The 19,038-nt window shown below is 30.5% G+C and overlaps 1 protein-coding gene across 3 annotated transcripts in view; it reads left to right on the top strand.

Moving 5' to 3' along the window:
• Nucleotides 1-19,038, top strand: part of LOC136977664 (sodium/potassium-transporting ATPase subunit alpha-like) — a 155,414-nt gene that overhangs the window by 30,244 nt on the left and 106,132 nt on the right. For all 3 annotated transcript variants that reach the window (XR_010881120.1, XM_067273197.1, XM_067273198.1), the window contains exon 3: nt 18,748-18,807. Coding sequence is in view for 2 of the 3 variants with exons in the window: in XM_067273197.1 (XP_067129298.1) it covers nt 18,748-18,807 (60 nt within the window). In the remaining variant the exon portion in view is untranslated. The remainder of the gene's footprint in view (nt 1-18,747; nt 18,808-19,038) is intronic.

Here is a 19,038-nt window from a genome sequence, read left to right as displayed (position 1 = left end):
GCAAGCCTTGGTGACATGGAACATGGGCAATAGGCAGTATATTGATACATGTTAAAAACTGATGTTTGGGGATGAATATCTTGCAACATGTCACATGTGCAGGTATGTTTTCTTTGACTTTTTTGCTTGTATAGGGGGTCAACAATTCTGGGGTGAGAAATCCCTCAGTCAGAGCATGAACCTTACCTGGTGCTATTCCTTGTTGACTGGTGTCCCATTAACAGAAAAGTACTTAATAAAATATCATAACAGATGGCACACTCAGTTTTAAATGTTGTTGGGAAAGTTAAGCAACTCATTGTTGGATTTTATATATATAGAAATATAGTTTATAAATATATATATATTTCAAAGTCTAGTTCAATAGTTAATCTGGATCTGATTATTAGTATAATTTGAGCCTAATTTTATATATACAGTAGAACGTCATTTATCCAAAAGCCGGTTATCCGAAATGTTGGTTAACTGAAAGCTTTCCAATCGGACTGTGTTGTGCTGAATTGAACGTTTTTGATACTAGATTAACTTCTAAAGTATAATTTTTTTGTTTTTATATTTTTCAATATATTTATTTTGTTTGTACAAAATAAAGAAATAATTTTTAACAATACAATAGTGTCGATTATTATTATAAAAATTTTTGTTAGGCTTAAAATCGACGAAAATTCAACACGAAGGGACACGCAATGGAGAAAAATTTCAACACGGGATAGGTTAATATATTTTTTTGTACATAATCGGTTATCCAAAAAATAAGTTATTCAAACAACCCCAGTCCCCAATTGATTTGGATAAACGACGCTCTACTGTATATATATATATATATATAATATATATAGAAAACTAGGCTCAAATTATACTAATAATCAGATTCAGATTAACTATTGAACTAGAACTTGGAAAATTAATAATATAGATAAAACATAAAATAGACTAAAGATATGCAGTTATGCTGTCATCTTTTACTAAATTTAATAATTTGAAATTATTGTTTTATATTGACACAATGGAGTGACGTTTTTCAAAACACTTGGCATATTATTCATCTCTTTATTTAGTTAGGATGCCAATTACAGGTTGCATTTTGGGCATTCGCCCCTCTTCAGCTAACTCAAAAGCACAGATCACAAACATACAAACAGCAAACGTAATGTGCTGTATCTGCTTTTATAGATCGAATGAGAGAAATGTGAACAGATTGACGGACTTGATGACAAACCTTTCAGACTTAAAAGCACAGGCCACAAAACCTAGAGACAGATGTGATGTAGCTGCTTCCATAGATTGAGTAAAAAGGTGACCATGATGATGGTATACAAACAGCAAACGTAAAAGGGCCCATGATGATAGACCTTTAGTTTAGTTTATATCTGGATTCACCAAGTTTGCAATATAACTATTGTAGCTTTTTTTATACGAATCACATGTATAATGTGCATATGATTCGTATGAAAAAAGCTACAATTTTTTTGCTAAAAAAAGCTACGAACAAAGCTACAAAATTTTTAATTAATTCACCTAAGTCTAAACTATGTATAATAGCATTTTCTGTAAATATAGACAAATCTGTTAAATAGTCTTGGGTTGTGGACTTATGGTTGATTGTAAGTAATTTTTAATTATTTTGAGTTTGAGAAATTTCTTTTCCTCAAAGTCACTGATACTGGTAGTGCTAGAGAAATTCTTAAAACAACTGAAATATTCAGAAACTTATCCTGTAAGTTGTTCTCATATATGAAATTCAACAAATTATGAGGGGATATATCTTTTTTTTTTTTTATGAAATATTGTAAAGTTGAGAGTTCCTTGTAAAGAATCATTCAATATTATGCCATCAATATTATGATTATTTGGTTTTTTATCATTACTTAATTTCAAGTTTAAATCTTTTCAATGTTTTAAGATATCTTTCTTCTGCCATTGTTTCACTCCATTGACATTGTGGATGATTTTAAATATTTCCTTATTCTCCTTTAGCAACATAAATCTTTCAATTAGAATACTGTCTAATATTACAAAAAAAAAAAATGTATTTTAAAGTTATCTTCAGGGCTGTACCGTGCTATGATGCAGAGAGGCAGCCACATCAGGTGGCATCATAAGGGGGAGCATAAAAAACATTTAAGAGGCAGAATTTCAAAGACTTGCATCATGTTGAGAAAATCTACCACATGGCCCTGGTAAGATACATCAAATAACAAGAATTATAGCCTACATAAGCCTAATAATTTATATAAAGAACATTTAAGGGGCGGCATTTTGAAGACTTGCATCATACTGAGAAAATCTACTGCATGATCCTGGTTATCTTTTTCATTAGCTAGACATTCATCATTTGCTTCATAATCATTTTTTATTTCTTTTTTCAAATATCTGGAAAAACTGATTTTACATCCAAAATATCTGCATATTTTTTGCAGAATTAATAACATTTTTAAAAATTTGATGTCCTAAAATCTTTTAATTCTTTTGTAATTTGTTAACAATAGCTGTTTGTGTATTAAATGAAGAGCTTTGTATCACTGATGACATTAATTTTACTTAAAATATCATGCGATATAAATTCTATTATACATAAAATTAATCAAAATACCCTTTCCTTTGATTGTTGCATTTGATTGTTGTTTGATTGCTCCATTGATGCAGGTTATTCACTCTTGTGTGGTGAATAACCAGCATCACCTGCATATTGACATGTAATGACCTTGCACAAATGCCTTTGCACCTTTGTAATGATGCCTACATGTAACCCAATCAGATGCTCCATCATATTTAAAATGCATGTTTTAATGTTTGTAAATCAAAAAGAAATTTGTTCTTTTAATCTGAAGATGACTGTTTAACTTGACTGAAAATTGTTAAATTAAAGTTTCTTTGCTGGAATTTGAAGGTGTTTTTACTCTAGTTCTTGTAATTTCCTTCCACTTCTTAATATAATGTGACTGGCAACAATTGAAATGAATGAACAATAATAATAACAAAATCAGTATAGCATACATTGAGGAACTCATTCTTACAGGCAGATTTTCATTGTAAGATCTGTGACAACAGTATGTTCACTGCATTAATTGATAAGAAAGCAGTAAGATATGTAATCTCAGTTTCCTGTATTGTAATGAAATAGAGAAAAATGATTTTCTGCATTGGATCATTACTGATGATGAGGTGTGGATCTAATATCTTTTTCACCAGTCAGATCAAGCATAAATGAAACATTTGGATAATCAACAAAAAGGTAAAATGATATCATTTGCTGACAAAATGCAGGTCATTGTCATTTGGAACTTATCAAATAACTTGATGGATTCCAAATGATAATGACTATCTTCATGTTTAAGATATCTTATCAGAAAATGTTATGATGATAGATTCTCCAAATATGAATGTACAGTTAACTCAAGATCATATATTGCACCTTATTGAGAACATTATAAGTAACCATCTACACAAAATATTCCAGTCTTTGTAGTGATGATGTAATAATGTAATTTTTCTTTATGACAATATCTGACATTATAAGGTTTAAACTAGAAATTGGTGCAATTGTTTTTTTTATTTTTTAGACCATCTTCAAAAAAGTTAAATTTTGCATTCAATAATTTTTACATATTTCATCTCTTAATAGAGCACTGTCAACTATACTCTAATGAAGTATGTTATTGTGGAATGCTTTTTTTCTTATGAAGAAAAAATCAAAGCATTCCATGGTAACATAGTTGATTCAGCAGGTTCAGTCAAGAAGAATAAACTTATCACAGAATATGATAAGTGTCTCAACCATTAAAAAATTTTGTTGAAAATAAAATGAAATGGCATTTTTATTATATATTATCAATTTACTTTATTAAAAATTTTGCCTGCTATCTATGGATAATAAAAACTTACTTTCTGATTAACAATTGTAGCATTTACTTTCATCTTGTGCTGATAATAAAATTGTATTATATACAATAATTCAGTTCAGTGGAATGTAAAATATGGATCACAAAGTAGATGCAATGATTTTAACATTGATAATTTTAAATTATCATTTTAAAAATTAAAATACACTTAATATCTAAGATGGAAGAAATGAAATACACATCTGATATGGAGAATTCACAAAAAAATTTAAGCCTATATACTAAATAATTATTCATGAATATATATTTATGAAGTATACTATATAATAAACTTAACAATTTTCTTTATTGGGGTTCATTAATTTACATTGAATTGCAACAAAGCAGATTGTTCAGTTTATTATTTAAGAAATTGGAATTTTATGTCTTTTTTGAACTATACTCCATTTAGGTTTTTTCTGAAGAAAGTTGTATTATAGGTTTATATATATATAAATAAAAAAATCTTATTTTTATAACTTAATTTTTTTTTCTTTGCTATCTGTGATATAAACAACTTATTGTTTGTTTTATATCACAGATAAAAGTTAATATGTAATTTAATGGAAAGCTTTTGATTAAAATTTGACAGATTGAAACCTGAAAATGTAATTGTAACTATAGTTAGATTTGTAATTTATATCTGCAACTTATTGTTTGTTTATAGATCTAGCAATCTATTTACATTTCATTATATTAATCTGTTACCTAATGATTAGTAAATATTACATTTATTGTTTAAATGTATCAAATAAAACATACAAAATCCAACAATACATGTAAATATTTTAAAAATAGTTTTATTTTATTATTTAATTATACAAGCAATTAACCAATTAGTATATTAATAAGCAAAATACATCTGTTTAATGCTTCTTCTGTATTTATATTCAAATAAGATTACTAAGTTAGAAATAAAACAGTTCATTGAAAATTATTCTAAAATAATACATGATATTTTCATTTGATGTTACATAAGTTCAAGTGATGTATTTAAAAAAAAGTATTTTAAGTTTATATTATTTATTATTGTTTTGTATTATTTTTTAAAAAATAAAATGTTAGAAGTCTTGAAACAAAATATACTTTATAAAAAAATATTATTGTCAGTAGAAAAAATTAAAAATTGAAGTAGAATAATTATTCATTTTTCATGCAGTTTAGTTCATTTGAAAGTTGAAGAAAAGTTTTCCCAAATACTAATTGTGTTATTAATATCAGTTTTAGTTATAAAAACTTTGTATAAATTATTTTATAATGTTTAACTCAAAATTATTTTGTCATAGCTAAATTTTTAAAGACAGGTTAATGAATTTTCTTTAATAAGCTATAATTGTTTAAATAACTGATGTATAAATATAAGCTTTAATAAAATTTTTAAAGAATTATTTAGCTGATATAAATATACAGTACATAAGAAGATAAATAAATTTTTATTTTTCAATTGTACATTGACATATTAATTTAGTCTTTTAATTACTATATTAGTTTGTATGTCTTGTTAAAAAGATCAATCTTTTTTCCAATATGTATTGACAGACATTTAAATTTATGCTGATGAAAACTATTTAGATAAGTTAAATGTAAAAATAAAACTATTTGCAGTTTAATTCTAAAAATTTATTAATTTATGTATTTTAAAATTAATTATAATTTTAAAAATAATTTAATTTACATATTTGAATCTATCTGTAAAATTTATGGAAGTGTACTTAAATGTACATTTTAAAATTTTTTATTAAAATTTAGAATTTTGCTAATGCTTATAAATTTATTATAAAACTTATATATTGTAAAATGTAAAAAATCAATAATGTATATGATTATTAATAACTGATCTGTTTAATTCAAATTTCAAATTGAATAATTAAATTTTTAATTTTTAAATTAAAATTTATTCATTCAGTTTATTAGTAAAATTTACACTATGCATACTAATGCATAATTTTCTTACAGAGGTAGTTTATTGGTAAAAATATTAAGTTATATGGTAAGTTCTCACTTAATATTGTCAACATTATTTCATTATAATGTTGATGAGAAAAAAACAAGTTTTTTATTTGTACACACCACATTTGTAATCATTTACAATTATTGTTGTTGAATTTTTTTTATTAACATAAAACTGATTCTATGAGGTGGAAATTAAAAACTGGAGATTGTGAACATGATCCAATAAGAATACTATTAACCAAATTTTGTTCTTGAAATCTGATTAATATAATTTGCATTCATTGTTGTTATACTTTCATTTTTTTAAAATATTTATGAAACATTTAAATATTTTACAATTTAAAACTGTCAACACCCTGTCTCTAATTACCTTATGAAGAAAATTCTTGATATTAAGATTGTATGATATCTAAAATTCTGATATTGATAGCATATTGTAACATCGTGCATTGATGTCACTTTATGTCCAGAGCTAAATGAAATATGATTTTAATCAGCACCACATCCACTTTTAAATACTACACACAGCAAATAAAAATAGAGAAGCTTAAAAATTTGTAGGTTCTTTTTGTATGTTGTTTTTGTTCCTATATAATATCAAACTCCCTTGTATATATTTTGCATGTACTTTTCATAAGTGATAATTTTATATTGGTAAACAGATTCTTGCTTTGATATATTGTATGTGTGAACAAGGCAGTATGCACCATCCAGTTCCATAGTTCTTGTCTCATGTATGCAGGTTAATTCATAAATTAAGCTTCTGGGAATCCTTGTGTTGCAGCTATATTTGCTAAGTACTTTAATTCTGCCTTAGTATATTCTATTTATTTCAATGGGTGTAAGCTCTTATGAGAACTTTAAAGGGAATAATTCCTTGGGTCTTGTATAGGAGCAAAAATAATGTATAAAAGGAACTTGAACATTTTTAATAGTTAGTCATCTCCACACATCAGGATGAGATAAAAATAACACTTACGTTAAACCTTGTAACTGGAGTGGTTGTGTTATATGATAGCTAACGTTTTCGATCCTTGAAAACGTTAGCTATTATATAACACAACCACTCCGGTTACAAGGTTTAACGTAAGTGTTATTTTTAATAGTCCCTGGGATTTATAAAATATTTATAAGAGATGAAAGGTTTCAAAAAAGACTTAATATACATAGGTTTTACTAAAAACTGCATTACAGAACACAAATTGGATATAGAAAATAAAAGACTATTTATTGCCTTTTCTATATATGCTAGTGAAAATGATATTCAAGCCAACTTACAACAAGCAAGATTAATTATGATGATGGACAAAGTGAAACATCTCAAGATATTGGAGGTGTTAAAAATCTTGAAAGCAGGAAAACACAGAACATGTACCAACTATAAAGAATGAAAAACAAATTTCCCATACATGGGAGACCTTATATAACACATCATTATAAAGGACTTATTACATCAGCTACAAGTGGAAACACCCCATTGGTCAAAATTTGAATAAGATTCTTTGGAGCATTCCATTTTCGAATATCAAAGCATTTCAACAATCTGAAGCAGGTCTTAGAAGTAGACTGAAAGCATTTGTTTAATTTTTTTGTATAAATCTAATGGCAGAAACTTGAAATTAGTGTTTTATCCCCTATCATTGTCCCCCTATCAGCAATCTCACAAATCCATATGGATTAACATAACACCTTGGGTAGTATAGTGACCATCAGTTATGTTTTCTGGATGTTCTCATCATGTTAAATATATCACTGTTTCAAGTTATGTGTTCACAGTTAGTGAGTAGGATACCTTACAAGTAAGTATAAAATCATACATGACTACCTTTGTCCATTTCAAAGTCATACTGAACCGAAAAGTGGTGGACTTGATAGGGACGCCATGTCATGGCTGTTTATTATGATTAGAAAAATAATACAAAGGTTATATAACACAAATCATTGCTACACACACAGGTAATGAGAGGAGAGAAATTTAACACATCACTTATATAATGATACTCTTACTACTGTTATATGTGTGATGACTTACAGTATATATGTGTGATGACTTATACAGTATATGTGTGATGACTTATATATCATACTTTAAGTCATCACACAATACACTGTTCTTTCCTTCTTCATGATCCTCCTGCATACAAGTCTGCTTCTTTTAGAGCCCTTGTTCAAAGGACCTATTCCCACTGTTCTGATTCATATCTAAGAGAGAAAAGAAGCTTACATATATACTGAGAGCTTACATAAAAAAGCTTACATACTATACTGTATTTATTGTATCACCATCATACATGAATAACAGCCCAACTTTGTCAAATCCATAATACATCATTATAGAGTCCAATTAAGTTCCAACTACATTGAAGAAAGCCTTTTAGAGCAATCACGTATTGCAAAGTGTTAAGCAAGATCTATAAGGAGGTAGCACAACAATCTAATATTTGTAGTGCATACAGGAGGAACCTGACTGTGTTCTTACTCAGAAATGATAAGATTCCTACTGATGAAAAATCCCTTAAGTTATTCAATTTGTTGCAGGAGCTAACCCAATTTTGTTGCAGGACAACAGTGTGGATTGTCTCTATTAATATGTTGGCACCACTTGCAGATCTCTCCTTATTAGAATCAAAGAACACAAGGACTTCATCAAAAATGTTTATGTACTAGTGCCTTAGTGGCTTTTGCTTCTGACAGGGACATTGTGCTTTTGACAGAGCCCATCTAATTTACTGCACCACAGCTCCTTCTTGTCTTTAATATTTGGAAACATTGGAAACATATAAAGTACAGTACATTTCTGATTGTCACATTTGAATTTGAGATATTGCTAATGAATTGAACATCTCAGTGGTAGCTATGCACAATATTGTTCATGAATGGGATACAGAAAAAAGTGTCTATGTTGAGTACCAAGACAATTCACAGGAAGTAACAAAATACTAGGATGGGATTATTTTTCATGCACTTGATGCAGTACTGTAAAGGAGTGTAATTCCTGCAGGGGATAAAACATGGGTGCGTGATGTGATGCTGGAGACAAAGCAAGCATCCAGGACATGAAAATATGCATTGTCTCCACTTTCCAAGAAATTCAAAACAATTCCATTAGCAAAGAAGGTTATGACAGCAGTCTTTTGGGACTGCAAAGGCTTGTTGACTTCCTCACCATGGGAGAGATATTGAATAGTGTCTGCTATTGTAACATATTTAGGTAGTCGTGTGAGGAAATTCGTTGAAAACAACCTGAGTTGCTATGAACAAACATTGTATTGCTACATGACAATGTGAGGTCACACTTGGCAACATTATGTGTGGCTTGTTATGATGCTACCAGTGGGATGTACTGAATCATCCTCCCTGAGCTGACACCCAGTGATTTTCATCTGTTCATACCATTGAAGAGGCATCTGGAGGCAGGTGATTCACAAACAACACAGAAGTTAATCAAGCCTTCATGTCATGGTTTTAGGCACTTGACACTGATTTCTTCTATGTCAGCATAGAAGCCTTAGTATACCATTTGAAGCAAATGTTTAGACAAGTATGGAGAATGTGTAGAAATAATCTATACCAAAATCATAACTATTATTTATAAATACAATCAAACCTGTTTATCTTGAATCTCACAAGAATGAGAAAGAAAATTTGAGATAGACAGATTTATATAAAGTTTAAAATGCAGTAAACAGTAATAAGTTTTATTTGGGGTTTGATATTTTATTAATACAATAGCATACATAGTATATAACTGTATGAGGTAAAAACAAAATGTTTTGAATCTGTTAGCAGAAATAGTTGGTCAATAATTTCTGATGGCTGACTTTATTTGACTGGACAGTTTTTTGGGTAAGCAATAGCTGTGAATGCTTCCCAACTAATATCTTCCTCATATTTAAGGAAAGTTCTCAACCAAAAAATACACTTACGTAAAACCAGATAACCGGAGTGGTTAGTATTCGGGTCGCAAACGTTTTCGTAGCCTCTTCTAGGCTCTTCTTCAGGCTTAGTAGTAATAAATTCGAATTTATTACTACTAAGTTACTACTTCGAATTTACTAAGTTACTACTTCGAATTTATTACTACTTCGAATTTAGTAAGATTCGAATTTATTACTACTAAGCCTGAAGAAGAGCCTAGAAGAGGCTACGAAAACGTTTGCGACCCGAATACTAACCACTCCGGTTATCTGGTTTTACGTAAGTGTATTTTTTGATTGAATCACCGGTGTGTAAGGAAGATTGAAAGTTCTCAACATTTCAATGGTCTTTTCCACTTCTTTTGGGGTAATAGCTTTAGGTGAATCTATCTGATTCTGTAGTTCATCATCATCAGAAACTCTTTTCACATTTTTTCATGATCTTCATATCTGTCAATATTCTGCATGTTACCAGTGAATTGTCCATGATCAAAAACTTTTCAAAAGAAATGTCTAGATTAGGTTTATTCTTGATGATTATCTGCTCTTCCAAATTTATTCATTGGTTTCTGTCTTTCACCATATCAATGATGTTTTGTTGTTCTTCCTCATTGTTTCTTTGCTTAAACCTTGCTTTTAGAAAACTATTCTTGATTGTCTTTCCTTAACATTCCTCCAAGCATAGTCTATCATTCTCAAAGCATCCAAAACATTGATAGTGAGAAGGATATTACCATTGTCAATGGTGTTTAGAAGTTTTTGAACCAGTTCTCTTCCCACTTTGAAACTTTGAATGATCAAGGGGTTGCAGCTTAGATGTGGTAGTTGGAGGCAAATACCTCCAACTACCACATCTAAGCTGCCTTCAACTACTTTATAGAGTAGGGAGGTTGGAATGAGTGTTGCAGTTATTGATGAAAAGAATTTTTCTCTTTTTTAAACCCATAGATATCTTTCAATTAGTTACTGAAGATTTCACTTGTCATCCAAGCTTTCTAGTTTGCTTTATATGTTATAGGAAATGATTTTACTTTTGAGAAGCATCTGGGCTTTACAAAACTACCAATCATCAGTTGTGAAAGTTTTTCACTTTCAGTTTGATTAACTGCTAAGCGTACAGCCACATATATAGAATTTTACTCTGTTTCCCACCTCGGCACTCTTGTCCCTTGAATATAGCTGTTCTGTTGAGTAAACATTAGAAAAAAGATCTGTTTCATCTGTGTTGAAGACATCCCTGTAATCTTGAACAAGAGAAGGAAACTTCTTGATTTACTCTTTGCAAACACTTTGAGGCACAAATGCACTTTTTCTACAAAGTTTCCTGAAGATGATGATGTGTTTACTTTTAAAGCTCTCAAGTCACCCATTGCTAGCTTTATATTTGCTAAGGCCAAGTCTTTTTGCAAAATTCTCAGTTTTCCTTTGTAACATAATTCTGCTAAGGGGACTAAGGAAAACTCCTTGGTTGCAACAATGCACAAACTATTTTTTTACATATTTTCTGTTTCCGGAAAAGAACATTTTCAATTTTTTTCAGTTTCTTGTTGTTTTTGAAGTTTTTTTCTACTTAATCTCTTTTCTTTTTTATTCTTAAGAATACTTGACAGAATACCAAACTTGGTCACAACTTCATTTTTTCTCATGTGAGGATTTTTGTCCAAAAATTAAGATTTTCATTGTTTTTCAATTGAAAGGACAATTAACTTTTTCTTCACATCAGCCATTTGCTTCTCTTAATTGTCAGAGAACACTCAGACAATTAAAGACCAGTGTAGTCTGAAGCACAAAGAGGGTGAGAAGTTTTCAGGGGATGGTCAGCTTTTTTAGGGACTTCATCCCTAACTTTTTGAAGATCACCCTCCCAATGACAGATTTAAGTAAAAACGGACATGAATTTAGATAACATGAGGCCTGTCAGAACAGTTATGATGCTTTTAAATCTCTTCTTTTGAAAACTCCCTCCTTATTCACCACATTTTAATATACAATGCATATTAAAATGTGCATTGTATATTAAAAATCCATCTGCATACAAATGCTTTTTACTCCTGTGTAGGCATGGTTTTATGTTAGCTTAAAAACTATAATTGCATTCCCATTGGTTATTTTTAGCAAGAAGTTTTATGGCTCCAAATGAGATATTTAACAATTGAGAAGGAGTGCCTTAAAAATATTATTGCCATGTGACATTATAAACTTACAATTCTTGGCCACAGAATAAATGTGTGCTCTGACCATAAGCTGTTGCTTTTTTTAAATTGCATGAACAACCATAATCACACTTAATGAGATAGTCAGTGGAATTGTCTAATAGTGACATCAAGGTTGTATATGTTAAAGGCAACAAACCCTGTTGCCAACTTACTGTCCTGCCTTGTGGAGAGGGACAAGTGAAGGAAACTCTGAAGGAAATATGATAAGAGGAGGATTTTGGGAAAATATCTTAGAATCTCAAAGGATTGATAAATTTTTGAACTAGTTCCTGGAACATAGAATGAGTCAACTCCATTCAGAGAACTTCTGTAGGCAAGAATACAGTATTCAACCAGAATATTAACTTGACAATGAGGTAATAATTCATATCAAATCAGACTGCTTTAAACTTTGCCAATTACAGACAGTTTGTGTGGGAGATAGTATGGCAAATGAAATCATTAAAGTTTTCCATGGGACTGAAAAGACTTGTAGCATGATAAACAAAAATGATTACCTCAGGAATATAATCAAACATGTCTGATTATATATTAGAGGTTGTGAGATTTTTCAAAAACATACTTTTTATCAGAGCAAGGTCTGCTTTCAAGAGACTGAAGTTGCTGATCAACAATTCCAATAAATAGCTATTGACATCATTGGACTACTAACTATAACTTCTCCATAATAATAGATATATCTTTACAGCAATCAATATTTTTATTTTCCAAAATCATTCCTATCAAGGACCAATCAGCAAAGTTTTGTGCTGATATTATTTTTTATATCATATGAAGCTATGAGTAACCTGAAATGGTAATTTCTGACTCCTATCATCTAATTTGTGAACTCCTCTTCAAAAAACTTTGTAAATATGTGCAAAATACTGTGTATAAAACATAATGCAACCACTTTGTGCTGGCCATGTGCTAATTCAGTCTGCAAAAAGTTCAATATGTCTTGTAATGTAATTGCTGTGTAATGCTATTGCTTGTATTTTAGATGGCCATAATAAGAACTGAGTTATTATCTACTGAGCCTAATCATTAGTCCTGCTTTTTTTTTTTTGAATAGTAATGTGTCACATTATTATTATCCCCAACATTATTTAAAATTTACATTCAAAAGGCTATGGAAATATGGAAGAGAAAATGTAGTAGTATGGGTCTAATGGTTGGAGACAATACTGTATTAATGTATATACAGTTATTTGCAGATGACCAATTGGTTATAACTGACAATTATGATGATTTAACATATATGACAAGAAAGCTGAAAGAAGAATACAATAACTAAGAACTAAATATAAATATGGGAAAAACTAATTATATGGTAATTGGAACTGAAGACATACATGATTTAGTTTTGGAGGACAATGGAAAAATTAAACTGATTAAAGGATGTGATGAATTTAAATATTTAGGAACAAAAATTACTAATGATGGTCGGAAGGAAATTGAAATTAGGGACAGAATTATGAAAGGAAGTTCTATGATAAGAAGGTTAAACGGAATCTTACGGGATAAACAAACCTTTTGTTAAGACCCTAAAGGGTTAGACCGAGGTCTACTGGTCTACAAAAAAAAAGAGAAAGAAGTCGGCTTACAGAAAAATGTGTTTATTTGTAATTAACACCAACTGGTGAACAAAAAAAAAACTTATATACAAATTCCCTTCCAACCTCACGTGTCTAGATACAATTAGCACGCATACCGACAATTTTCCCGCGTGGAGAAAAAAATAATTGTTCAAGATGATACCTTGGACTGTCCTACGTCTGTATTCATTCACTTTAGTTCGTTAATATCTCATACGGTTCCGATGGAGTTCAATTGTTGCTACACTCCTCCTTTGTTCTCCAAGGCTCCCCAATTCTCACTCACGTGCTCGACACCGGTCCCACTCAAACGGACGACGTTCGGCCTCCAAAGATCCGGAAAAAAGGTGCCCTTACACGCCTGGACCTTCTATATATACCGTTTGCTGCTGCCGTCTCCCACGTGATCCTTCGGCAACCAATCCAAGGGCCCCTTTTGCATGCGTCCCCCAAAGGTGGAACGAAAAGGGAACACGTGTCATCTAAGAATGACGAAACAAAGAAAAGAAAACCCGTTGCAAAAAAAATGCAATAAAAATAATACCCGATACAACAATAACGCGATAATAACTCAATACAGTAATAACACAATAATAACCCGATACAGTAACACGAAGTTTTGTCTAATGATATACAATATATACAAATACAAAAAAAAAAAAAAACGAACAAATAGTGGCGGAGCACTACACTTTAAAACAACAAAAATAAACATATATAAATCATTAGTTCTAAGTGTGATAACATATGGAGCAGAAGTGTGGGTATTAAATTCAAAATTTAAATATAAATTGGGAATTCACAGAATCCACAGAATAAATTTAGAATCCACAGAAATGGACTTTTTGAGAAGATCTGCTTGATGTCAAAACTAGATAAAGTAAGAAATGAGGAAATTAGGAAAAAATAGGATTATCAAAACTCTAGTCAATTATATCCATAACAAACAATTAACCTGGCATGGCCATGTTTGGAGGATGGAAGAAGGTAGACTTCCATAACAGATATTGAAATGGATTTCGGCAGGCAGAAGAAGGAGAAGAGGAAGGCCACAGACTACTGGATAGAGGAATTAACAAAAGCTATGGAGCACAAAGGACTGACAGAGGAGGATTGTCAAGACAGAACAGAATGGAGAAGAAATGGCACAGGAAGATGCTTAAGCATTATTAACCTGTACAATAATAATAATGTGACACATGCTTCCACTGGTAAGTCACTAGAATTTCTTGGTCTATGGGTTCAACCTCTATTATCCTTAGTTTTTGTCAACTAATAATGGATAACTTGGAAAAGTAGATGGATATTGCAAAGACCTAATGATTAATTTCAAATTAATTAGGGAGTTGGCATATGAGTCTGTTAGATGTCAGAATGAAGTACAAGAAAGTTGGTAAACTTAACTGAAATGGAAATTCTTAAACTTTCTAAGTGTAAAAAATTACAAAATGGCCTCTAAACAATAATTTGTTTTTCTTAAAATTACAAAAATATAGACTAATAGAAAACATTTTGAAGCCTTCTATACATCCATTTGCAACTGTTGAAACTCAATTAAGTCCAGAGTAAGGGTCGCCAAACTTTTTTGATCGTTGACCCCCTACAAGTTTTCGAAACCTCACATCAACCCCCACCAAAAGTTTGTGTTACAAGCAAAACAAAGCGTGATATTAATACATTTCTTTTAATTTTGCATATTTTTTTTCATTTCCTGTATATTTGTTAATAATAATTTTTGTAACTGACAATCAGTGAGACGGATAAGCTTGATCCTTAGCTCACCCTTATCCTTAGCTAAAGCTTGATGATTGACCACTTTGGCAACCCCTGGTCTAGAGGATTCAATGTTTTTTTATAGGTTCTACTCCACCTTCACATATGCAAATTGTCTAAAAGGTCTCTGACATTAGATATTTATATAAATTTTTCTTTGTAAAAATAAAAATTTTATAAATTTGAGGTGGAATATATTTTTTCATCTTAATTTTTGTAATTTTACAATTTATTCTGAATGGATGATTTGTATGACTATTATTTCCTTTTGCTTGGTGATTATTCTTTTTGGATTATGAGTGTGAGGGTATATATGTATATAAGTTATGTATAAAATATTCAGTGGCGTAGCTAGCATGGGTGACACCTGGTGCGGATATCGTGGTGTCACCCTTTTTAACTCTTTTATAAAACACTGTTGAATTGTAATATCTTCACACTCAAGCAACTTGCACGATATAATGAATATGCGATGTCGCGACGTATGAGTTTAGATTTATAGAATAAATCATAGTAAGATTTTTAGCTGGTGTGAACTCTCGTGGCATCTCCTCATAGTGAAGAAACTGTCAAGTGAGGCGAGCCGTTGACCTTTTTTTTTTCCAGGTACAGGCCTACCAGGTGTCACCCCTGCACGGGTGACACCTGGGGCGGGCCGCCCCCACTGCCCCCCCTAGCTATGCCTCTGATATATTCCATCCTAGAGTTTTTTAAAAGTTTTATTTTTACAAACTTTTTTATTGTATTGTTTTGTTTGTTTTTTATCAAATAATAATAATAATATATGTTTTATTAACAATAATTATAAATGCTAAAATAAACTAAAAAAATTAAATAGAAAATAAAATGTAATGTTGATAATAATTAATAATACTAGTTTGAGAGTCAAATCTTATTTGTTGTAGAAAAACTATATAGTGTTCAACAAAATTATATGCTAACAAATTAACAGATTGTGATAATCAGCTATCTATCTAATAAAATGCTGAAATTCTGTTTTGTTCATTCAATTCTTATTTAGAATATGCTACATAAGTATTTATCTTACTACTGTAAACTTGAATGTTATTTAATAATACCAAGTTTAAACTATATACAAATGCTACTTTAATTAATTAATATAATTAGAACTTTATTTTAGTTATTCTTCATTTTAGTTTAAAAAAATGTACCAAATAAAAGAAAATAGTAATGACTTACTTCATCCTTAATTTTGATTTCATTAGCAAAATGGTATAAAATAATGTTGTTGTGCATAAACAAGGTGAAACATTGCACAGTTCAGCTAGAACTATTATTTTAAATATATATAATTATTTTGGTCTTCAAAATTTACTTTATAACAATGAAAAGAACACTAACGTACTCCTAGAACCTATATCTGGTGTGACAAAAAAAAAAACCAAAAGAGAAAGTTCACCACAAATGTTTTTGAACCTCTATGAGTTCTTCCTCAAGTGTAAAATGGAGTTTCTGATGGGACGGAGTGATCGCTAAACGAAACTTGGGAAACATTTGAATCTGTAACATGAGCTGCGCATGCATATTTATAGGGATAACAGATGTTAACACTTAAAGTTTGGAGTCCATCAACGCCTGCCAGGCTACAGACAAAACTAACTCATCTTTATAATTGATCCATGTGTCATTGAGAGTTGATTTATATATGTGAATGGCCTTTAGCCATTTTAGTTGTTCCGTGTATGACGTAGTAGAGCTTCACCTAGTTAAAGGCAGTCGCAATGTCAGGATTGGAGATGTAAGTGGCGAGGGCGGTGGTGTTTCTCTTGTGATGTATATCCACTATGTGCGCCTGTATTCTGACCCCCAAGAAGCTTTTGGTTAATCCGATGTAAATGAGGTCCATGTCAAACCAGTTCTCTGTAATGGGGGATACTGTACACGCCTGGAAGTCTGTTCTAGTTGGGGGGGTCTTTCTCATTGCAGAGGATGTCAAAGATAGTGGGACATTTCCTGAATGTGATTTTAACCCGGTGCTGCTTGGCGATGTCACTCTGCATGTCAGGATGCAACTCAGGATGGTTGTCACTCTGCATGTCAGCTGTGACGTTGTGTTGTGAGTGTGTGCAGTGATAGCATTCAATCAATTTATGTGTGAGCCTCGGGAAACCATGGGTGGATGCAATATGGTGTATATGTATTAGCTCAGCGGCAAGTGCTTGAGTGAACACTCTCCTAATTAAAGCATTGTATGCCACTAACTTATACCCAAAAGGGTCACATGACCCCACTAGTATGTATGTGGACATGGACTCTGGTTTGCAGTACATGGATGTGAGGATGCCCATCTCCTCCACTCTGATATTCATGTTCAGGAAGTGGACCTCCTTGTGGTTGGCTGTTTGAGCTCTAAGGTTAAGCCATAAGGGTTGTCATTAAAAGTGTTGACAAAGGCCAATATATCTCGCACTGTCCTCTAGAAAACTATAATATCGTCGATGAATCTCCTGTATAAAAGGATGTTGGGAAGGAACTGTGGAAGGACTTTGCTCTCCAGCGGTCTTATGATCATTTCGCATAGGTCCCCTGAGATCAGGATGCCCATGGGGACCCCTCTTCCTTGTGTGTAGAGTTTTTGACACACTGGATATATGTTCTAGGAGTACGTTATTTAACATGACCCGGTATTTTGTGTTGTTGTTTTGAAAAGAACAATTTGTAGATTTGCAAGATATTAGCATTACAATTATTGAATCACATATCTTAATTATCAGTGATTGTCATTTGATTTAAAAAAATGTTTTCTTCATTTTTTTTCTTGGGAAGCTTTTAAATACAATACAGTTAAACTTATTTTATCCTATGAGGTTTTGAATTTAAAAATAAACCTTATGGTAAAAAAGTTAAGATGTATTGTTTATTAAAAATTATATATATATATATATATAATATTAATTAATGCTAATAGAATAGCAGCATAGATAATTAATTATAAATATAATTAACTTATACTGAATATTTTTACTTATAAGTTATAATTCTACAGTACATTGTATATAGACAGACATGTCATTTTTAGATAATGATGATAAATTTAGAATCAATTTTATTGAAGTTTTTAAAGAAGAAGATTATAAGAAATTTTCTATTATATATGAATAAAAATAATAATATTGTCTGTTATAAAGAAATGTAAAAAGACTTATTAGAAAACCATGGAGGACTTTTTAGTTTGAAGAATTTATAGAATATTTCAAGGATTTTTAGTTCTGTAATATTGTTTACAGAATTAAAAAAATTATTTAGATTTAAATAATAATAAAAACTATTATTTAGAAGCTAAACAATGATAAATACTAATAGTAGAATATGAAAAAAATTTGATCAGTGAGTTTGTAATATTGAAAATAATGCAATAATATTATTATTTTTAAAAATTATTTTATATTAATATAAAATTGTTTTCTAGGATGAACATAAAATACCTATCCAGGAATTATATGCTCGATTAGGAACAAATCCAGACTCAGTAAGTAATTTTACAATTTATTTTCTTAGTTTAATCATAACATTTAAATTTTACAGCAATTTTTTAAAATAATTCTTTAAATATAACTTGTTTTTTTCATGCTATACTTATTTTAAACAAATATTTAACTAAAGACCAACAACTGCCGAATTATCGGGCTAGCAAATGGCTATGGTAATATTAATAATTTAAGTTAATTTGGTACTAGAGTTAGGCGGGGCCGATTCTTTT

Source organism: Centruroides vittatus, unplaced genomic scaffold (assembly GCF_030686945.1).
Source record: "Centruroides vittatus isolate TY-2023 unplaced genomic scaffold, ASM3068694v2 contig_466, whole genome shotgun sequence".
NCBI classification, from domain to species: domain Eukaryota; kingdom Metazoa; phylum Arthropoda; class Arachnida; order Scorpiones; family Buthidae; genus Centruroides; species Centruroides vittatus.
Note: the sequence above shows the minus strand (reverse complement) of the source record. Positions and strands in the feature narration are given on the sequence as shown.